At 40.4% G+C, this 24,464-nt stretch overlaps 1 protein-coding gene across 2 annotated transcripts in view; it reads right to left on the bottom strand.

The window, feature by feature from the left end:
- Nucleotides 1-16,272: 16,272 nt before the first annotated feature.
- VMP1 (vacuole membrane protein 1) overlaps nucleotides 16,273-24,464 on the bottom strand; it is a 188,373-nt gene continuing 180,181 nt past the window's right edge. For both annotated transcript variants that reach the window (XM_029611543.1, XM_029611542.1), the window contains 2 exons: nucleotides 18,704-18,806; nucleotides 16,273-17,055 (listed from right to left, as the gene is read on the bottom strand). In XM_029611543.1, the coding sequence (XP_029467403.1) occupies nucleotides 16,912-17,055; nucleotides 18,704-18,806 (247 nt within the window). In that variant the 3' untranslated portion in view covers nucleotides 16,273-16,911. The remainder of the gene's footprint in view (nucleotides 17,056-18,703; nucleotides 18,807-24,464) is intronic.

Here is a 24,464-nt window from a genome sequence, read left to right as displayed (position 1 = left end):
CTTTATGCAAGCGGGAATTATTGCCAGTTGTGCAATTTTAGTCATATGACTTCAGCTGAACTTATACCCAACAAAGGAACACAGTCAACAAGTTAACTTAAAGCAGTAGTTACTCAGTTTTGTAACAAAGAATTTGAGCAGCAGTTAGAACAAAGCCCTGAACTGTCCCTTTTCCTTCATTAAGGTGACAGCATGGTGTCTTGGGGAACTCCTCCCCCTTGGCCACTTTCACACCTAGAGCTCTATATCAAGCCACTTACATGTAGCATGCATGACCTTACTAGAGAAGAGTTTAAAAAGCAGTGCTCCTAGGGACAGGTAAAATTAAAAAAACATTTTCTTTGTTTTTAGTTATGGTACTTAAAGTGCTACTTATAACAGTGCTAAAGCGATTTACATATATTTGAGGAAAGCAGAAAAGCTAAGAAAAAGCCCAAAGTGAGGGTGAGTCAGCTGCTGCCTTAGGCAGGCAAGCAGAGCCTTATTTACGGAAGCAGCTAGAGTAAGGTTCTTCAAAGGCCAAGTAGCCCTTTGTTCCTGAGATGTTCTCAGGAAGAGCTAAAGTAGGTGCAGGCCTTTATTTCACAGCATGGCACCAGCTCTAAGTACATTGAAATCAGGGTACAGAACAGGGCCTGGGTGCTTGAACACACAGATTAAACAGGAACAGCAGGAGAACCTGCAAAGGCTGTCCCTGGGTGCAGAAAAGTACACACATAGAGGGCCTGCCCTTTTCAGATCTGGGTGTGCACTTTTGCAGCAGATGCACGTGTGTGTGCACAGTGTAGGCCTGGAACATTTCAAAGTGAAAGTAAGTGTGCACCTTCCCCTTGAGAATTTGAGCAAAATTTGAAGGGGGAAAAGTGCATGTGGTTATATGCCCTGTGAGGGCAGCAGGAATATTAATAAGCTGCCCTGCAAATGGGGAGTTGGCGAGAGCCAGGAGATTTTAGCAACAGCATTTACAATATTTTTATTGTACAGGATGATGGGGGGGCAAAACAAACAAAATATTCTGCATTCTTTTATCAAAAAGCAGATGGCACTAAGAAAGAGTTTTGGTATGTACCCAGTCCACATTAGCCGTGCGTAACCTTACCTTATTACAGAAAGGCCACTGCAAATGGTGTAAACCTTGCTATTTCCAACACGTGGGCATCAATGTAACGCTGCCTTCGTTCAGAAATGTGTTAGCCCAGTGGCACGTAACCTTGCTTACCAATGTAGAGAACAGAAGCTTAGAGCTGCAATATTTGCTATTCACTAGGTAGGGGCATTTCCCAGACACTGCATTCTATGACTCTAATAACACATTCATATTTATAACAACTGTGAGAAAAGAGTTACAGCAGATCATAAACCATTTTGTCTCCATCCTTCATTGTTGTTGCTTTTCCATTACACAATAAGAAGTCTGGAACAGAATTTAAGAGCAGGTTCAGATTTATAACACACTGGTGACCTTTGTACAGTGAAGCTGACAGCACACTAGTCCTCAAATGCTTGAGTCAAATCAGTGACAAAATATCTTGAAATATTCTACCCGGCAAAGCAGATCTTCAACTTAGTTCAGGGGAAATTTGGGTTTGATAAATGTTTTACACAGCTCTGACTGGTACAGAATAGAACCTATAAGCCCAAATTTTCAAAGGCTTATGTGCGTGGCTAGGGCTTATGTGCACAGGGCCCATTTTTTAACCGGCCTGGTCACACGCATAAACCCCCGTACGTGCACAAGGGCCGGGAGGCATGGTCTGGGTGGAGGCTGGCTGGGTCAGCGGCCATTAGCCACTGTTGCAGGGAAGTGCAGGCCAGCTTGCTTCTGCTCTGGAGCAGTAACGAATAAGATGAAAAATTTAGGGAAAAGTAGGTTAGGTGTAAGGGGTAGGGAAGAGGGAGTAAGTAGAGGTAGGGGAGTAGGGAAGTTCCCTCCCCATTGTTCCTTAATTGGAGTGGATTAGGAGGGAACTGAGGCATCTGATTTTATAATTTGTGCACATCCTACCCCGTAGTGGATAATCAGTTAACATGTTTGTCTTAAGCTTTCTCTGATGATTTTATTATGAGCACCTACTGAATTAAGTATGTTGTTTTTTTCCAGCTGCTCCTTTGGACCTGTAGGTCATGTAGCCCCACTGCTGCAATCTGCTACCATGAACCCTCATTTGCAACACTCTGGGCCTCTCTCACCTATTTTATACCACTTCCCAACTTATGTCACGCTGCTCTGTGGCTGAGGGCTGTGCTCCAGCGCTCCTTCCAGAATCATGGAAGCAGGAGCCCTAAATCCAACAATTGGCTGTGTCTATTGCAGAATAAGATATTCCCTCTGGTGGTACCCCCCACCCATACTTGGCCAGCCTCTGTTTTTTTGGTTTTTTTTTATTTATAATGGAGGTTAAGATTAAGGTATGAAATTGAGGGCTATTTCTTAGCCCTGCCCACCATAATAAATCCAAGTAAATCAGCTACTACACTTTTTATCCACATCTAAGGCTCATACAGGTATCAGCTTGCCACACCTAATGCATAAACAACTGCAACAGGGTTTGAGTGGAGAGGTTTAGAAAGGAATTGAACAGCTGCAAATTGTTAAAAAAAATATAGAGAACTGTTTAAATTAGAAGTTGTGTTTGAGGTTTGCAAAACTTTCCCACATTTACATTCTAGATGCATACACCATGTGTACAAATGGATTTTAGTCATAATTTGCATGTACCACACCTTTTGTAACCAGGAACCTAATCAACTTTAGAACTATTATACTCCTGCAAGGGAAGAAATGAGTAGAAAGAACACTGATAGCAGGTAAGAACCAATGCCTTTTGCAGGCTAATTTTTGTTCCTGTAGTACCACAGATCAACCCACACTCCTGGGCTTTGTCTTCATCTGCTGGCAGGGAGACAAAGTTGCACTAACACCATCCATAACGCAGTATGGCACCTACAGTCCCTCACTATTGACCTATATCCAAGCCAAGTTGACAGCAACAACCATAATTTTCTAAACAAACTTCTAAGCAAACTCCCTCCCCTCCAACGAGCTAGAAAAAGGTGAAGTTGCCCAAAAAGACAATTGAAAACATTTCCCACATTTAACTTAAGCGATCCACATTGAAAACGTTCAACTCCCTACTATATACAAAGCAACAGTAGGAGCAGTGAACACTTCCCCCCCCCCCCCCACTAAATAGAAGGGGTCTCTGCACTGATCTGTGGTACTACAGGAATGAACATTAGCAGGTAAGAACCCATTTTTTTTTCCTTGTATGTACTCAGAACAGTCCAGCCTTAACCAGGTGGAACCTGGACAGTTCTGCTCATAGAACACTTACAAATGCCCATGGCAGCCAGAGTCCTGACATCCAAGCCATAATGCCTAGCAAAGTGTGCAATAACTTCATAGTAGCCGCCCAGCATACAGAGACATCTGTTGTGAAGGAAGTTGCCAGAAAACGTGTCAAGTGGGTTCCCTTTTAGAAATGTAAGTTGACTCAGTTGCTTCCTTCAGCTACGTACAATTGTAGCCGTAGTATCCTTACTTCCCTTCTTCGGCCCCCCTCCATAGTTCAAAGAGGTGATCCGATGTATAGCAATCATAAATGACCTTTAGATATGCATTATTGAGGTGACTCCCATCTAAGACCCTAAGCTCCCACACATGAAGCATAAAGGAATCCAAAGCCAGAAAAGCTAGCAGCTCTACTGCCTATCTAAGATGGAAGGTTGAGACTACCTCAGGCAGAAAAGAAGGCACCATGCATAGAAGATACCCCCAAATCCAACATCTGTAGGAAGGGATCTCGACATGATAGAGCTGGTAGCTCTAAAATGCTCCTGACTGAACAAATAGGCACCAAGAAAACCACTGTAAGAGTCAAGTCCTTAACTGTCACTCTCTTTAGTAGTTCAAACAGAGCTCTCTTGAGTTGTCCAAACAAAGCTTCATACAATCCTCTAAGGACTAGATTCAGATTCCAAGCGGGACAAATGTTCTGCACCTCAGGATGCAATTGCTTAGCTGCATAAAGGAACCATGTAACATCTGGATGTGCGGGCAGAGGATACCCTTGCACCTTACCCCAGACACAACCCAATGTCGCTACCTGGGTTCAAAGAATTAAAGGCTAGGCCCTTGACCAGAACCTTTCTGTAGAAAAGCCAAAATACACAACACCATAGCCTGAACAGCACTCTAAGATCCTCCAAATTCACACATACGTCAAGGATGCAGAAGTGCACCTAGCCTGCAATAAGGTAGAAATAACCCCTTCAGAATATCCCTTCCATCTCAGTCATCTCCTCTAGAAGCAAAGCCATGAAACAGAAGTGAGCCTGACCCGAAAATATTGGGCCCTGGTGGAAAACAGTCGACTGATGTCTGAAACTCAGTGGCCTGCCTATGTCCATGTTGATCAGATCTAGGAAGTATGGGCAATATGGTCATACTGGAGCTACCAGGATCACATTGCCTGGATTTTTCTCTATCCACTGTACTCCCTTGTCTACCAGAGGCCATGGAGGGAAGACAGGAGAATCCCTCAAGTCCATGGCTACATCAGAATTCATATTCCTTCTGTTCAGAGACTGTAAAACCACAATGCTTTGGGGTTCTCTTTGGGTGGGATACCCCCCCCCCCCCCATCTTCTATGAATGAGATACATTGCTGCCCTCGACATCTCCCATTCCCTGGCATCTTTCTCCAACTGAGAAAATCCGCCTGAACTTTGTTCACTCTGGCGATGTGAGATACTGCCATCTGCTCCAAGTGCTGCTTTGCCCCGAGAATCAACATCTGAGCATCTCGAGCCACTGCCTGATTCTTGATTCCACCTTGACGGTTGATGTAGGCCACCATCATTGCATTGACCGATAGGATCCATACTCGATGGCTGTATAATCTTGGCAGACAGGCAAGCAACACAAAATGCACTGCTCTTGTCTCTAACCGATTGATAGATCATAGGCCTCCTATTTTGACCACCGGCCCTGTGCCAACTGATCTTGCCACATTGCCCTCCAGCCAGAGAGGCTTGAATTGGTAGTGACTATTACCCAATTTGGAACCTCCAATTCTGCACCTCACTCAAGATTGGTGCGAGTAAGCCATCTTGGAAGACTGACCCCAGCTTTCCCCTCTAACGGAAGAGGAAGATGAAACTCTTCCACTAACGGATTCCAGCGGGAGAGAAGAGCCTTCTGCAGAGGCGGCATATGTGCGAACACCCAATGATTTAATTCCAACATCAATGATGCAGCAGGATTGAAAAGGTATTAAATTCAGTACATTGGATCACACTTTTTCAATTGCCATGCCCCACTAATGCTTGTAAAGAAAATATTTCATAGATGTAGCTGGCAGATATCTCAAAGTCCTAAGGTACAGCAAGGGGCTTCATGATGATACTTTTTGGTAAACCTCATCAGGTGGGAACAGCTAAAGCCAACAGAGGAATGGTCTTAAGGAAATGTTAATACCCCTCACACATACCAGCAAGCGCTACAAGCTGTAGTAAGGAAATCCACCACCTTGATTATTTAGCAAACTGAAACTTTCAAGTAACACAGGGTGCACAGAGATCTAGGAAGAATTTATGCCAACCATTGTGATTGTGTTTTGGCATCAGCTAATGGAAACCCCCATCTATCTCATCCCACTAACCACTGTCAGGTTATTGTTTGCAAGAGAATATCACAGTATTTTTAAACAAAGCAATCTTTCCTTCTAATGCTCAGTCACTAAAACAAAGAGGGCTCTGGTTTTTGGTTTAGTTGGCTGTTTGTCAAGGCTTCTGTTTATGATCACAGAGTCACATGTGAAATGTTTTGTAAATATTTACAGCTGGTTGTATTAGTCCTAGTGGGACAACCATTCACTTATTCAGATATCAACTATAACAATTTGGGATGACTGCTTCTTAAATCACATTTTCATCTTCAAATTTACACAGCCTTTGTCATTTTACAGACAGACAGAATCAGACCAAACCAAGGCAGTTTGTCATCGACATGTATGGTGCAGAAAGAATCCTATCCACATAGCACCATGCTTTGATTATATTAGTGAGCGTGTTGATCAGAATAAAATAAGACTAAGTAATCTTACACCCCAACTGGCTGACAGTGCATATAGGAGGGAGACTACATCTTCAAAAGAATTCAAACCAGATGGAGTCTGGCCAGTAGGTAGCTATTAAAACAGTCATAGAGCGTATGGGGATAGACTTAAAGAGCTACACACATATACAGAAATAACGTGCAATGATGTGGCTTGGAAACTATGCTTACTTTTCAAGGACTAGCTGTCCTCAAGGCTGCTTTATTAATTCCAGAGACTGTAAGACAACAGAGCAGAGCATAAAGAGAAATACAAGGCAGGACAGAAGACACACCTTTCAATCAAGAGCGGAAAGCCTGAGCTTACCCACCCTAGAACTGCCCTTAGCATTACATATCATGCCTTTCTTGAGCAGGCTCTAGGGTCTGCATTCTAAACTACTGCTGTGCTTTTTATGACTCAGACTTTCAATACCCATGGTCACGTGTTACTGTTCTCACAGGATGTTAAATAGCCTAACCACTGTTTAGCATCTCTACACCCACCAAAACAGGTCCAACGTGTACAGAAAAACTGGCAGGAGACCACATACAAGCAGCCACAGTGCTCAATTTCTCTTAACCCCTTGCAAAATCTGTGATAAGGCTCAAGCTAGTGTGCTATTTCTCAAGGGCTTTTGCATCTGAATGAAAACAGGACAACAGAAAAAGACCATAGGGCCTGTCTAGTCAGCCCATCCACACCAGCTATTCAACTTCACTTCCTCAGAGACCCTCTGTGTTGGGTTTAATTCAGATACTGTCCTTCTTTAGATTTTTGAATCTGTCCCCATATGCTTTACAATAAAAGACCAGTGACCATTTTAGTAGCCATGCCCTGGACCAATTCCAACCAGTTTATACTCTTGATGGTGCGGTCCCCAAACTGTGCACAGTATTCCACATGAGGTCGCACCTTTATACAGGGACAATAGCACTGACATTTTGCTGCCTATTCCTCTCCCTATGCAGCAAGTATCTTACTGGCTTTTACAGTCATCCATTGGTTTGGCAACCTTAAGATCATGACATGACCCCCTCAAGATCCCACTCTCCTGTCATGCGTAGAATTTCCCTCCCTATACTATTTTTTTAAAATTGATTTATATTCTGCTTTTCAGCATTTCAAAGCAGCTTACTGTAGGTATTTTCCTATCCCTAAAGGCTTACAATCAGGGACAGCAACTTTGAAACAGCAGTGCGGGCGCACATGTACACACATTTTCCAGAGACGCGGCCATTTTATAACATATGCATGTTTATGTGCACTTGATATAAAATAGGCTGAAAACATGTACAAAATTTTAAATGGATGTGCAAGCAAATGCTGCATGTACCACCTAAGGGGGGGAATTTTATAAGAGAAATGCGCCGATGCCATTCCCAGTTTAGGGATAGCACTTCCCACCCCTCCTAATTTATTAGCCCCAACCCTTAAAACGGACTACCCTACTTCAGTTTTTGTACTTACATGCCATCCTTAGCAGTAGCATAGTTATGTGGCAGGGGACCCCGGCACGTGCCCGAGTGCATAAATATTTACATACGCTTCTCTTGGCCTTCCCCCAACACCATGCCCGGGACCTTTTTCTGAACTTTTGACAGGCATGCAGCAGATGTGTGTACATGGGTGCCTTTTAAAAATCTACGCAGCGCACGCCAGCTCCACTTGTGTGCACACCTCCCAGCTTTGGCACACGAAAGGCTTTCAAAAGTCATCTCTAAGTTTGTACCTGAGGCAATGATACTGTGCTGCTCTCTCTATTTTGAAGTCCAAATGGATGCTGCTGCATCTTTTAGTATTAAATCTTAGCTGCTAGATTATAGATCATTCCTCAAGCTTCACTAGATTACTCAGGTTGTCTATCCTGTTGCAGATTGTGGTATTTGCAAAAAGATAAGTCTTTCCTGACAATCCTTCCACAGTGATGCTTACAAAAATGTTAAAGACCCAATCCAACGACTGATCTTTGTAGCACAGCGCTAGTAATGCCCCTCTCCTCGGAGCAAATTCCATTTACCTCTATCCTGTCACCTCCCACTCAGTTTCTAGCCCAAGCAGTCACTTCCACGTTAGAGCCCATACAAAAACCATGTGGCCTCACATCACATAATCCATTGGATTCCACAAATTGCACTATCCTCTATTTTAGCATCAATTCTATTAATTTGCCCACCACCTAGGTCAGACTTTTCTGAAAATTGTTTGAGGTTTACCTCACTTCCAGTCCTATTTATGCTTGTTTTATGTGGTCCCTCCTAGCCCTTCGACAATGAACACCAAACAGAAATGTTTGTTAAGGAACTCCACTTTTTCCTTGCAGCCTCTACCTAATTCCTTCTCTTCACCTCGGAGTCTCACCATCCCACGTTTTACACTTCTTCCAATCAATAACAAACCTATAAAAAAAGTCATCCCCCATTTTACTATATTTGCCATTTTTTCTCCCATTTGTATCTTTGCATTCCCGATTACTTTCCCAGTTTTTTTTAACTTTTCAAGGTAGTGGTGCCTGTCTTCCTCTTTCTGCAATGTTTTTAATACTTTTTATTTCTTAACAGGACGGATCTCATGGTACATAATCAAATGTATGTCAGGCAGCAAAATAAAACAGGACAGCATAATAGCTTGATATGTAATAATTATCATATGGATATGTTATATACACAGAGCTAAATATCCCTGTGCAATGGAAATACAATAAAATTACTAACCATGTGCTCTCTTCTTGATAAAAAAATCCCCTTGCTTTCCCTAAATACCATTTTATTCCTGAAGGATCGCAGGTGGCACACACCAGTGTAAGAGGGGGGTGCCTTTCAGTTTTTTTCTCTGACTCCATCTGCTGGAAGGGAGACACAACCCAGCAGTCTGGACTGATCCTGCTACATACAGGGAACTCCAATTATCATAAGCAGATGCACCTTTCCAAAACTGAGCAATGGTAAACCTTGCAGCCAACATTTAGGAGACAAGATTTCTCATCTTGTTAGTTATTGAAAGATCACCCCGATGACCCAGGAGTGCAAGCTCAGGGGATAAAGCAAACTCAAAACCAATTATTTTACAAATCTCCAAGAACACTTCTGACCAAAAATCTTGGACAACTGAGCAGGTCCACCACATGTGAAAGATCACAACTATGCTGCAAGTTAAGATAGAACAATGGACTTCTATATGTTCAGTGCAAAAGCCTGATCAAGCAACAAATTGAAATATGTTGACCCTCCTCCCATCACACGCTCCAATCATCTTCAACAAGGTCAATATAAAGTTCTGCATTCCACTTTAATATCAAAGCTTGCAACCTAAAGTCTTCAGCGTTAGATTCAAGAAGACCTTGATTTATAACTCTTATGCTCTCTAGGGTCTTTCCTAACCAGTGCGAGTTCCACTTGGTTCATCTGTCTACAGCTCCATATACTCTTCCTGCTTTCCAGCAAAATAGCTTTCAAAAGCTTGATATATGTAATGAGTAGACCAAGATTTTATATTGAGGAACAAGGTTTTCAAATGGAATCATATTCTCTGCCACACCAAGTTGACCTACAAATACTAAACCTTTATGCTCCAGGTCCTCTAAGTCAAAGAAATACACAAATTGAAGGATTATAATAAATTAAGGAAAATTGAGCCATTTCTTCCCCATATACGCCCAAGCACTTGCATACTTGTCTCCATACTTGCAAAGTATGAGTTATCAGAGGACTACTTCTGCATATCCTCCTTACTTGCAGATATGATGAAGAAAATGAATCAAATGTGCAATCTCTCTTTCCTCTGTAAATTTTTTTTTTTTCAATTTTTAACCACCCAAAAGAGTGGGTGAGATCCAGCCAGTTTCTCATAGGCTACCAGCCGTGCTGCCCAATAATAACATTGGCAAGTTGGTAAAGCCATTCCACCCTTAGACTTAGGAAGCCACAATGTGCTCATCTTGATGCAGGCCTTTTTACCAACCCAAATTAAATTAGAGATTAGGCCATAGAGTTCTCTGAAAACCTTCCCTGGCACTAAACATGGTGCATGCTGAAAAATAGATAAGCAATGGGGGGGGACGGGACGGACGGACGGACGGGACACATGCATTTTGAGGATAGCAAATTTTTCCTGACCATGCAACGGAGACTTCTTTTCACAAGTTCAAATCTTTTTTTTTTTTTTTTTTTTTAGAATATATACATACAGGCAGCCACAATGCTCAATTTTTGTTAACCCCTTGCAAAACTTGTGATAAGGTTCATGCTAGTTTGCTATTTCTCAACAGGTCTTGCACCTGAATGAAACATGACAATAAAAAAAGATCCCAGAATCTTCTAGTGATTTCTTTTCTAGAAGGGTATCGGAACTTATGTTCCTGTAACTTAAATCTTTGAAGGCAAGGGTAGAAGTTTTTGGGGCAAGGGGGAAAAATGTAAGATTTATTGATTTTATAAACAGATATTTCCAAATTCTTTTATTAAATCAAGAAGGCCAGGGGCTAGACACAAAGATGAAGACATCTGCACATAAGGATATTTTATGCAATGTCTCACCAATCAAACCATTGTATCGTTGCCATTTGCTTAAAAGCTGATCAAGGGGTTGATTACCATATCAGATAATAATAGCAAGAAGGGCAGCCCTGTTGTGTCCCACGTTGTATGGGTAAAACTAGCAACAGGTTTCGCCCGAGGACCATTCTATTTCTCCAATACAGAAAATATGAAAGGCCATGGCACTCTGGCGAATGCCTTTTCTGCATCTGGGATATTACTAGATCTTTCTGCAATTTCTTGTAGTTTATGAATGCTAACCTAACATACAATCAACTGCAGAACACTTTGCAAAGCTGTTTGGATCTTTTAGGTACAAACATTATAAAAGCTATTTTATGCACACCCTATTTTCACAATTAATGTATCAAGACTATAATTTCCACAGGACATTAGCGGAATCCTTATAAAGGAGGGTATGTTTACAGTAGATATCACAACTGTATAGCTGTACAAATACTGTATACAGGTGACAGCCCCTTACCAGCAGCTCTGGCAGCTTAGTTTGTAAAGAGATAGCAGTTAGCAAACCTGACAGTGAAAGGAAAGCTGGATCTGGATGAAAGAACAGCATCTAGAAGACACATCTAAAAGCAACTGGCACAGAACATCAATTTTGTCATTGGATTCTTAGAGGAGAACTGATAACACAGACTGCACTCATGTTGGTTTGGGAAGGCAGCAAAAGTTTTCCAATCAAATTTGCTTTCTATCTAAGATTTTATGCAACAATAATATATGCAATTCATCCAACAACACAGTGCCATTTTGTGCATAAGTGACATCATTGATGACATGCCCGACTTTAGCATAAGCCAACATTACTTTTCATTCCTGTGCGTGTTGTTCTCTTTGGAATCCATGTCACACACACTGTGGTAAAATAAAAAAAAAAGGTGGTTTCAATCTGCTTATAAAGAAGTGAGGCATCACAAAGTTTTACATAAGATTTTTTTTTTTTTTAAATAAGATTTTGAGTGCAGTTATAAGATTGACCTCCACCAGGCACATTATTGCAGTTTCTCTAAAAGGCAGCTTGCTTTTAAATATGCCCTGTGAGCACTTCTAGTCCTACTACCTCAATGTTGATTTTACTATCACTTCACTAGAATTCCACAAAATTGTTTGTGTGTTTTTAGCCCACTGTGACTAATATTAAAAAAACAAAATCAAATACCAGCCAATAAATGATCACTAGAGCTGTCAAATTAAGAACATAAGAAAATGCCATACTGGGTCAGACCAAGGGTCCATCAAGCCCAGCATCCTGTTTCCAACAGTGGCCAATCCAGGCCATAAGAACCTGGCAAGTACCCAAAAACTAAGTCTATTCCATGTTACCATTGCTAATGGCAGTGGCTATTCTCTAAGTGAACTTAATAGCAGGTAATGGACTTCTCCAAGAACTTATCCAATCCTTTTTTAAACACAGCTATACTAACTGCACTAACCATCTAGGGCATCTATATTTTATTTACAGACGATCACACTAATGAAGGGTATTCCTTGGCAGTATCCACACCAGCTGCAGAATGTGCCAAGTCATGACCAGGAGATGCCCATCCTATAGGTCAACTCCAATCCTCAAGAGCCCAAAATAAGTTTGGTTTTCAGGATATCCATAATGAATGTGCATGAGATCAATTTGCACACAATGGAGACAGTGAATACAAATCTATTTCACGCATATTCATTGTGGATATCCCATAAACCAGGCCTGTTTGTGGCTCTTGAGGACCAGAGTTAACCACTTCTGCTATAGGTCACCACCACCCTGTCTAAGAGAAATATCTAAAATTCATTTATGAGCTGTAAGGGGTAACATTTCTTGGCAGTGAATGCCTTGTTTAATCAGCCTGCACAGTTAAACCAAGTAATACCCGTCCTTGCATTCTGTCCATGCCCTGTTAAGTTGTGTTGCCAGTGGACAATTATATATGGATGCTGATGGATTATTTCATTTATTTAAATATCCAACGAACAAAAAGTTATAAACTTAACATCTGTGAGGCACAGCAAAGGAAGGAGCGAGGAGGCTTGGCTGCACAAGTCAGAGGTGGGAGTGTGGGCAGACATGGCATGGAAAGAGAGCCTGGAAGGAAGATCCGACTGTTGCAAGTATCACCGTGAAGACCACAAACAATACTTTTACTACACAATACTGATACATAAAATGTGATCAGTGGCTGCAGCATGATCGATTAAGTGAATCTAGTATAAACTGTTTGCCAGGTTACAACAATAAGTAGCTACTTCTGTCACATAACTCACAACCAACTCGCTGCTAAAGGATACTATGGAGTTAATTTTCAAAGGAATTGTGGAAAAGGAGCACATATAGCAATTTTCAAAAGTCCATTTACGTGCGACACCTATTGAAAATTCAGAGCATTGTGGTGTGAATTTTCAAAGGAGTTACACAAGTGGAAGTTTTCAAAAAAAATGCACATAAATCCTTCTGAAAAGGACTTCCTTTAAGTTCAAAAAGTCCTGTTCTTTTGAAAACACCTTCATGAGTTACACCCTCTCTATGTGTTGTGACCAGATGTTAGCCTGAGTGTCGCTCACTTGCATACATCAAAGCACTGTTTTGTTTTGCAGGAAACAGCCATTCTTAGCACTAAGTTACTTAATGAGAATTCCTGTTTCTTTTTGGGTTCAATAAGGAGGCAACTGTTACACCTACTTTTCCAGGATATGTAAATAATGAGGACAGCTTTAGGGTATTTCATAGTGTAGAGAGGTTTCACCCAACAAGCAGTGGTGTAAACCTGCAATCACTGGCACTTGCATTTCATACACTGATTTCTCCTAATGTCTGTGAAAACACAAAGTTGTGATGTTTTTCATGACTTTGTGTGCTGTTACTTCTTTTACATCACCTATGGGGAAACTGTGGATGTCAAACATTAGGGGAAAATGTTCTAATCATGGGTGTTTTTGAAAGAAGGAAAGATTCTCAAACTAATAAGTGTTGTTCTCATGTGTCTGAAACCTGGACAATTTATAGAGAACCCACTATAGAAAGTAATGAAACAGCAGCAAACCAAGGGACTCAATGCACTGTCTGGTCAGCCGGCATGCAAAAATGGTTCTGCAGTCAATGGAAAACACCACTCGAGCCCACCTATACAGGGAGATGGACCAGCACATTGTTTATGTCCAAGAGGAAAGAATCAGGGACCGAGTTATTAGTGAAACAAGAGAAAACACCTTCTCCTTAAGATACAGCTTTTATTGAGTTGGGAAAAATACCAAAACCTTTAAACCACTCATCTCTCCTATTTCACAGTTCAAGATCTTTTTCACTTTGCATGAATAACTTGAAAATCATTTGCCAAAGTTTTGATGTGAGAGTGCTTGTCACAGGGTTCATTTCAGTTTGCAAATATTAAAAGGCAGTTGGAATTACAGTTCAACTAAATGGAAAAAGTACTTCCCAATTCTAGGTTTCACGTTTGCTCAGGCAGACATTTTTCTTTTGGCTGTACACGGTAACATTCTTGACTAATAAAAAAAAAAGCTGAAGTGAAGTCAACCACTCAATAAAACTTATGAAGCAGCAGAAGGCAAAACACATACATACAAAAAAAAAGAAGAAAATCCTGGCCTGGGCCAGTGGAAGTGCTCTGCACTGCCACGAGGAGGGATCAGGGCTGGGGATGCTATGGAGGCAGTGTTCACAGCTCCTGGGTCAGGGGCAAGCAGTCCTAGTCAGTGCACAATGGTGACACCTACATGCTGGATTTAAGGTACCAGGCCACAAACTGTCACTGCAATGACCGGGTTAAGTACATTCAGAGGGGGAGGGGAGGGAAGGAGCCCTGGGGAGTTGCAAATGAAACCCCCCTGATGCCACAGCCCAGAGGAGCACAAAAACTGCTAGGCCAAAAAAAGAACAGTGGAATTACAGAAGTCATGGCTGGCATAAGAGAGACTTGGTGCCTAATAAGGCACAAATACTGCACGCACAATATTTACAATTCAAAGGGAGCAGGCATAAAACCCACAGTTCCCGTCCATCTTTAAGAAATCTTATGTACAATAACACACGTGTTTGGGCTGACAATTTTGTTCCAACCAGAAGGAACTGCATGAGTGTTTAAAAGTTCCATAGGACAGAGTGCACAACTGAATAGCTGAAACCCTTGGAAAATATCCTTTGGGGGAAAAAAAAAAGCCAATAATCCTTTAAAACATTCAGTAACACTCCTGGAATGCTACTGCAACTGGAATCTTAAATCTAATGCAAATTCATTCATGTAGAAGGACAAAACTGCTCACTGACATGCGAGATTTCTGATCTCAATGCCAGGTTTTGTCACCATTTTAAATGATGTAGGCTATTTTGTACAATCTCTAATAGAATGTGCTCAGTCACTGGAAATAAAGTAGATGCATTTTGTCATTGCTAAGCACAAGATTCTATGGAGAACTCCCAAAGTACTCAAGGCAACAGGCAATGTCCCATATACCTCCTCCTTCAATGACTGCTATCATCTTGGACCCCCAACGTGTAGACACTGCTACACTTAGGCGCCCAAGGGAACTCACAAGAATATTTTCTAAATGGGGAACTTCCAGTTTTATTGCTATTTCTGTTCTTTAATCTCTGTAGGCATGCAAAGTTGCAAATCACAACATTAAGACAATAAAACATTTGAGGCACCTGATGGAGCTGCAGTTGGATGTAAAGTATTAAACTTCCTGATTGATGTATGATGGTAACACAACTTGAGATGAATGAGCAGACAAAGCAGGTCAGATGAAAGACACCAAAATGTCAGACAGCCTACCGACTGTTGTTGCCATGAGATCCAACAGTCAACATCAGTCTGATAAGCTATCCGACAGGATGGTAGAGCCATGGAGATGTCAGGACGGTGGATAAGTAGCTAGTCTAGGCAGACACTCATACACATGTATTCTAAGGAGATAGTCTGTAGCTGGATCTGTGCTCAATACCCAAATAGAATGACATTAATATGAAGAAGAAATTGCAGTTATACCATACCTTTCATTTAAATAAGGAGTGCTATTCCCAATATAATCATGTATATGTTAAAAAAAAAATGTGATCGTCACAATATAGTTTTGATTTATCCTAGGAAGGAAGGCGCACTGCATGGGAGACCAGCACATACTTGCACCTCATGCCAGGAACTGGTTAATTTTACATTATTTAGGTAATTTAGAATAACTTGCATTCTTAATTGTTTCTATAAATTTGGATAATGCTTGGTGACCTACATCCCCGTACTTTGGATTGGATCATTTCCCCCTCCATCTTCCATCTCTATGCAATAAGTTAGGGAGCTGTGTTCTGCAATCCCCAAGCACAGTGATGATTTAAATCAATTCAAAATTCTTGGGTAAGCCAACAGCCTCTTCAAAGCGTATTCTAACGCGTGCCCTTTCAGGCTCCCGGCTTCCTTCGGCTGAACTCAAATTCTTGAGAAATAAAAAACAAAGGGCTCAGAATTGGCCTTCTGAAGGGAAGGTGACTAAATATGCAATAAGTCCATACAGACTTCCTTATCAGAAACAAAGCGGGAAGCCACCTGGAAATTTAAAACCCAGCATTAAGCACAACTGGCAGAGACAGGCGAAACAGCTCAACAGACTGACACACAAAATTCTGGAATGACCAAAGACGACTTTATAAAGTTTTGATCTGGAATTCAATTCTAAATATACAGAATAAAAAAAGCTGTCAGTAGAGTTGTGTTAGACAGAGTAACCATTTGTCAATGTAAGTGTTCATGAAGTTCAAATGGGTGGTGGGCAACGTTTCCCCAAGGTGGCCTGGGCGTGGACCATTAAATATTAACACAATACACATGCAAGACTGTTACCAATCTATTACCTTATATACAGCACCAGGACTCTGGACACGGTGAGCAAGGACAGGACCTTCTTTGCAGATGGCACTGTGTCTTGCCATTTAAGAAATAAGTCAAGAAAGCTGGCTGTGGCATTGTGCATGAAAAGGGCCCAATTTAGAACGAGCCTAAATGGAAAATGTGTTTTATCTAAACATGTTACCTCGAAATGTTACACACAACTCAAGAACTAGATCTCGGACTAGAGTAAGAGAGAGTGTACAGTACCTGAATACATTATGTCCTTGTTTCTGTCAACCAAAACGAACCACCAATACCCGAATCATGGTCAAAACTAATAAAACAAAACCTCATCCCCCTCCCAAAACTTTTTGCCTGCACTTTTGTTTTATGCCAATTCTTGTTTTCCATTTCTATGCGTTTGCTCCCCTTTCCTCATTTCGTTTTCTCTGCAGAGAACTTCCTTTGTTGGATTCGTTTGGCATAGCTTTGTGCCATAGAGTTGATGATTGACAGGATGAAATAGCACACCATGACAATCACCACCTTCTCAAATACCCAGGACAGCCAGTTTTCACTCTGCAGAAACAAAGAACAAAAGTAAAAAACCCAATTAGTCCAGGGTGCACGCCAAAGAGTCATCAGGCTTTCAGGACATCATGGCATGAGTACTTTGCTTATTATCTCTCGTTTATTTATATTTTATATATATATACTTAATTAGTATCTTTCTGTTCAGTGTTTAGGGCAGCAAAAATTAAAGTGAAAATGAAAAACAGTAACAGACGTCTGAATATCTGCACTTAATCCAGAAAAAGGTTTTACGCATGACAGAGTGGGAGGATAGCAAAGCAGAACTGGAAGGTAATCAGCTATGGGCAATTCAAGGGAAAATGTGGGGTAAGGTGGAGTGCGCTAGCCTAATAAGCAATGCACTAAGCTGCCTTACGGAGGGATCAGAGTTGTCCCATCTGAGATACTGGAGTTAGGGCCCATGATTGCAGGATTCTGGAAGGAAGGCCCCCAGCCGGGGGGACTAGCCCTGCGATGACTGGTGGGAGAGGTAATATAACACGGGGAAAACAAAATCCCCAGGTAGTTGCCAACAAAGGCTAATGCAACCAGATTCCAGTCTAATTCTGATTGAGCTAGAAGCCCAAAAGGAGCAGGGGAAACTGCCAGAAAATCTGGGGCAAGAGATGGGGAACAGAACTGTTTGTAATAGCTGTAGTGGTTCCCAGCTATTTTGTTTCCGGTTCTCCCTATTGACTCAGGATTTTAAGATTGATAGGGTGGGTGGGAGTAGAGTCACTGCTGGTCTGCTTGCTCCTCCCCTCACCCTGATTAACAGGTAATGTGACTTATGAGCAAGCCAGCGAAGTCATCCACTGCTCATCCCCACTTTCTGTTTGTTGAGTCACCATGTTCCGGAATAAACTAATCCTGATGCACTTCCTTATCAGAGAAGCAGGCACGTCAACTGCACTGTTCCAGCAACTCAAGTGCTTCTGGGCCAGTCTTTCTACTTTTGTCTGCCTGTCATGCTTCCTTGTCTTGAATGGTCTAAGGATGGCAGCACAGGGCTGCTCAGGGTACAAGCTTCTCACTTAGTTTCTTCATCCCATTTGATCCCTTTTAGTCACACTACTTCCTCCTCATTTCTTTTGTTTTATAATGCCTCTACCAGAACAAAGAGCTATAAGGCTTAGGAAATGTTTTCTGGGAGCACAAGTTAGTTGCATACATCAGAGACCTACTGGTTTGTCAGTCTCTAAATACATATAAATGCCAAAAACTATGGATCATATAGAGTAATTTTGAATTACTTAACTTTTTATACAATAGATTAAACGAGAAACTGATATAGAATTTAAAAGGCTAACAATGAAAAAAATGCTAGCACATTTCTGTTTCATTTACAGGTACTTCATGTAGTAGACAAAACCATTAATATTATGAGATTTATGTAACAAAGCATCGTTCATTTTTAAAATCTGCCAATGTAGAAATGGTTTCAGTTTATATAAAAAGATGCCGTGAATAAGGGCCAAGGGAAGCAAATTGCAAGATTTCTGATGTTTTGGGAAGTAGAAAAACCTTTTGACAGCCTTGGCATTTCATTCTAAAGCTAATGAGAAATGAGGATTAGTCATGCAAATAGGATGAGAGCTAGCAGTGAGAGAGGAAGGGATCTGGGTAGGAAAGGCGGTGGTGCAGAGGCTCTTACCTGTAGCTCTCCACTGTCACTTTTGTGATGAAGCTTCTTCCGTTGTGCCTCCAGGTATTCTTGGAAAGGCTTCTGAAGAGAGGGACCTATGCTGGGCACAGCACTGCTCCAAGACAACAACCAGGAAGTGATGAAGGAGGAAACAAATGAGAAATTAATAGGTTTTTTTTTTACTTACCATCCAGTGAAAAAGAGAAAGTGAAAAAGAGAAAACCAAACAAGATTAGAATGAAAGTCAGGGGTGAAAATATCCCAGGGTGGGACAAGAGGAAGTCCTCACACAATACAGCAGGGGCTAGGAAGAACAAGATAAAAATAAAATGATTATGCAAAAAAAAAAGAAAAAAAAAAAAAAAGATAAGGATCACATTCCCCCCTCAAAAGCAGGAGCAGCAAAGTCCAATATTTAGCAGCAAAGTTGTCTGGAATAATCAGGGAGCTGTATCGGTGTTAAAAGAAAACGAAAATCTTCAGGCTAGTGCCTCAAAGTGCTGGAGAAAGCTTGGCTGGCGCTGTGCACTCAGACACAGCAGAAAACCAAATGAATGACTTCTCCCAAGCCCCACATTTATCAGCAGCAGTTCCTGTAAGAACTGGTTTCAGCCGATTAATAAGGAAATGACTTGTGCTTGTGTCATCTCCAGTTTAAAAAGGAGCTGCCCGCCCTTCTTAGGACTCGCCCCCCTTTTTTTTTTAAATTTAAAAAAAAACAAAAAACCCACCCTACAAGTCCTTATTAGGACAATCTGTGCGTCATCCTTGCCCAAAAAGAATGCATTAGCAAATTCTGTAGGCACCTCCCAGCAGTCAGAAGTCAGTGATTAACAAAGGGAACAAAGGAGGAAGTCTGAACCTTGTTTGCAATTACTCCATGGCTTACTGGTAGATGATTTGCACAGGGGACCAAACACCTTGCTGCAGAATGACTCAGTCACCCACAGGATCTGAGGGGCCATCAGCACTAGCTGGACAGGGAGGGGGTGGGGCAGTTTGAATGGTAACCTTAGGGGCAAGTACAATGCTCGAGCAGCCCCTGTTCCCCCCAGACCTGTTCTATAAGGATTTTGCTGCTCTAAGAGGGAGGCAAAGCAACCCCCGAGCCAAGCATTGCCTGCACATGCCACCCTGAAAAAGTTACTTTATATAGAGGGGTCTGGCCCTCTCCCATATTAAAATCTCTCTTCTCAAGGCAGATTCAGAGAAACTTCCCCCTCCCAACAATACAATTCATTTTACTTTTGTTGTCTTGCTCCTTTCCTGAATTTTCTTTCCCTTCAATATAAAGCAGGTAGGCAATGAGTTCCAGTGCTTTCTGAATCCTCTTCCCTTAACGCTTCCATGCTAATATTACTAACACACATCAGGTTTGTTTTTTTTAGCACTTTTCTCCTCTTAAAAAAAAGTAATTGCTTATGTATTCACTTCGAGCACACATTATCTCCCATTCAGCCTACAGCAACCACATTTTCAGAAGAGGTATATAAAAGCTAGAAAACAAAATAATGTTTTCACAGAAACATTATGGATCTAGCTCAGAACTGAAAAAGGGATTGTTTTCCCTCTTAAACTTATTGATTTAATTAAAAAAAAAAAGTGCTCATAAATTGCTCTCCAATCTTTAATTTGTTCTTTTTATAAATCAGCCACATTTCTGGAAACCAGATACTATTAAATCTGAAATCCTCCCCCAGCAGACATTCGTTTGCCCATCCATGCTGCAAAGAAGAAAAGACAGTTCTCCATATAATGCCATGGAATCACCTTTACATTTTCTGCTACTGCGTCCGTTTAAAAAAAAATAAATATATAGTCAGCTTTTACAAACAAGCTGTATTTGTTCAAAAACTTCTGGTGGTGAGCGATTGCCTGAAGGACTCGTGGTCTGAGCCCTCCCAGATGACTCGCCGTCTCGGGGCTGAAGTAGTCATGACTCTTATTCTATTCCACGGGCAAGTAAGAAGCAAGAGCTAAAGAAAACCTCTGACAGGTAACATCTTTCTTCCCTAAAGATTACTAATGGCATTCCACGCAACAAGCATTTCGCACCTTGCTATTTATATTTTGCTATTACTTGCATCATAAGGAAAAGTGATTTTCATGCATATTAATACTTCCCAGACATCTTAAGACTTAAGCAGCAAAGAAGACTTTTTCAGGATGAATTGTGAAGCTCCCAATCTAGGCAGAATTATCAGCTGGAATATACACTGCTTAATGCTCAATAATGAGAAAATTACAGAACAGCCAACCTAGCAAACTCGCTTTACAATGTAGGTGGGAAAATTCACGGGATGGAGAGTGTCAATCCTGTTCTTTTTATGGTAGAAAACGCTTGTTGGCCAAGGGAGAAGGCATTCAAATCATTTTGGGGGTCTTCTGTTCATGGTATTTACTATACATTTTGAAGCCACGTTTTCCAGCCACTTAATGTGTCACCAAAACCCCAAAAAGTTACTATTGTCCTGGAGCCATTCAAACTGGCAACCCTTCAAATAAATGCCGTAGAAGTTTGACCTTAAGACCTACTGACAATTCTTAAATATATATTTAACACTTTTCTAAATAAATCTCAAGCAAGGTAAAAACAACAAAAGACAGTATTTTTTTGCTCTGCATTTGTTCTCTTTAAGAAATGTACCTTAATTGTATAATCATTCCCTAAAACTGCTTTTAATTCATAGGAAAAGAAGAGTTGTAAGAATTCCTTAGGCTTCCCTTAGTAATATCACAGGAAACATTTCCCTGTATAATATTATTATACAGGGAACTGTTTCTACCTAAAATCCTCAGATGCTAACCTGTATAATATTATTTGCTATGTTTAGTTAAACTAATTATATATCTATAATCTATCTATATACATGATATGAATGGGCTTTATAAGATATAACTAGTTTAATTATCTTAGCAAATATTATACAGGGAAATGTTTACTGTGATATTACTAAATAAATACATACTCACACATACTGTTATCTTGGGCATCCCCAATACTGATTATAATTTTTAAACTCAAGCCTGATTTGCTAGGTAAGGGAATAACATTCTGAACTGTACAATCAGTTTATGAAGAAAAATCACAGCTCCGCTACGGTTGGATTTTAGATCTGTCAGCAGCATCTTCAAATTCTGTGCCGAGGGACAGGTGGTACACGAGTTGGTGCAGGGGATTGTCTACGTCTCAAGTACCTTGCAGCCTATGGCTGAAGCTCACTATTATAGCCTACAAGACGCAGAACGACGGCACATCTGGTGGATAATGCTTTACTGGGGCGTGGCAGTCCCATTCACATTACAATCTGTTCTGCAAAGCAAGAAACTCATGGAATATAAATTACTGCATTTGCTATCAATAAATGCAAGTCTTCAAAAAGTGCACAAAGCGGAATATAAAAATCTAAATAAATAAATTTAAAAAAAAAGTTTTGCTCTTATTTAAATAGGTTACTTGAAATGTGAGGTCACAAATGACCTGATTGTAAATACATTTTTCTAATATGCTTATGTAAGCAGCTTTAACTGAATTTACATATTTAAAAAGGTGGGATATAAATCCAAGTAAATCTGTATAATGAAATTATACAGTAATTCTGTGTCCTCAAACATTCAGAATTCAAGGAAAATGTATCCACTTATTTTAATTGCTCACTTTTTTTTCTTTTTTGCTTCTGATAGTTCCATGAGAGTTTATACCTAAAATCCACAGATGCTAACCTGGAGCTCTGGGGTTTTAAGATTTTTAAAAAGAAAGGGTTTTTTTTTTTTGGTTTTTTTTTTTTTTAAGAGATATTCAGCTTTCCATGCAAAACTGCATTTTCATAAACCAACTTCTATTTAGATGGAACATATGACACAAAATAGACAGATTAATAACTCTGTAATTACAACAGAAGAATGATTGCAACACATCACATTACTAACTGGAAAACTTGGAGGGGGATTATTCATACCTTGGGATCATTGGTACACAGTGATCTCATTGCCTGAGACATCTCTGTTATAAAAAGAACATAAGATGCGCCCTGCTGAGTCAGACCAAGATCCATCGGGCCCAGCATCCTGTCTCCGACAGTGGCCAGTCCTCATCAAAACTACCCAGCAGATCCCAAGAGTAGATCCAGTTCCTTGTGCTCGCTCCCAGAGATAAACAGTGGTTAATTATTGTTTATGGACTTTTCATCCAGGAACTTGTCCAGATCCAGTTTAAATCCCTCTATGCTAGATGGCCTGATCACATCCTCCAGCAACAAATTCTACAGCCTGATTGAGCACAGAATTTAAACAAAAAAAAAAAACAAAAACTCTTTCAGATCTGTTTTCAATCTGCTACCTAGTAGTTTTGTGGCATGACCCCTAATTTTAGTACTAACGGAGGGTAAATAAGCACCCTATTTATTTTTTCCACCCTCCGCCTCTCTCAGTCACCTGGTGACTCTTTAATGTGACCATTTGCTCTTTTACATCTTCCAGTTTCACAGCGATTTACTTCAGTTCCTCTGAATCATCACCGTCAAAGAATGTTTCTGGTGTGGGTATCTTCCCAACATCCTCTTCAGAAAAGACCGAAAGCAAAGAATTCATTTAGGTTTTCTGCTATGACCTTATCCTCCCTGAGCACCTTTTTTACCTTTTGGTCCTCCCTAGCAGGCTTCCTGCTTCAAATGTGCTTAAAGATTTTATTATTGAGTTTTGCCTCTATTCAAATTCTCTCTTGGCTTGCCTTATTAAATCTTTTACATCTAATTTGCCAGTGCTTATGCTCTTGCCCATTTTCTTAATGATGCCCTTTTGCCTTTAACTACCTCTTTCACCTCACCTTTCAGCTATGCTGGCAGAGGATTTAAAGAATAGTTTGGGTCTTAAAAACTTTTTGTTTCTTTAAAATAATTTTGCTCAAATATTCAAATCCTAATTCAGTGTTAGAATGTAAAGAAAATATTTCTAACACAACAAAAACCACACCATACAGCCTTTCATACAGACAGACTGCTAAGGATTAAATGGGTTGCTAAGATTTCACCATGGTCTTCCCATTCCACTCAGAACGACATTTGTCATGGTCACAAGCATTTTCTTACTGGAGGAATCACTGCATCTCGTTTGCATGGGTGTCTAAACCCCAAAATATAGTCGATTTCTTGAATAAGAAAGTGCTTGTAACTAGGGATGCACATTCATTTTCACACATTTTGGTTGTTCATGCATTTTAAAATGGTATTTACACATAAACGTTTCCAATTAATGAAGTTTACTGAAAAAAATAAAAGCTAAAAACAAATGAATATTTTTTGTCCACATCCCCTGTTTATGATCAAAAATGTTTTGCTACAAGAAGAGTCTACTCTGATGTATAATCTATATACACACACACACAAATAAGGATATTTCTCATGCAAGAAAATGCTTGTCTATTGTTATACAGAATATATTATACATGGGTGTTTATGTACATATCTATATGAATACATACATAACTGGGGTAATTTTCAAAAGCATGAACACATGTAAATAGAACTACTATTGTAGCAATTTTCAAACACTATTTACCTGTATAACGTGTACTTACACGGATAAATTCTATGGACAATTCAATGGTGTCTATTGTAACAATTTTCAAAGCCCACTTACATGGGTAAAGTGCATTTACACACGTTTAACCCAATTTTAAATATATAAATGCTTTTTAAAATGTATATAAATGAAGTAGGTATATATTTTATATCTATACACACACACACATATGCTACAACTGTAACAAAGT

This window comes from Rhinatrema bivittatum, chromosome 8 (assembly GCF_901001135.1).
Source record: "Rhinatrema bivittatum chromosome 8, aRhiBiv1.1, whole genome shotgun sequence".
NCBI classification, from domain to species: domain Eukaryota; kingdom Metazoa; phylum Chordata; class Amphibia; order Gymnophiona; family Rhinatrematidae; genus Rhinatrema; species Rhinatrema bivittatum.
The sequence above is the reverse complement of the archived record's forward strand: the minus strand, read 5'-3'. Positions and strand labels throughout refer to the sequence as shown.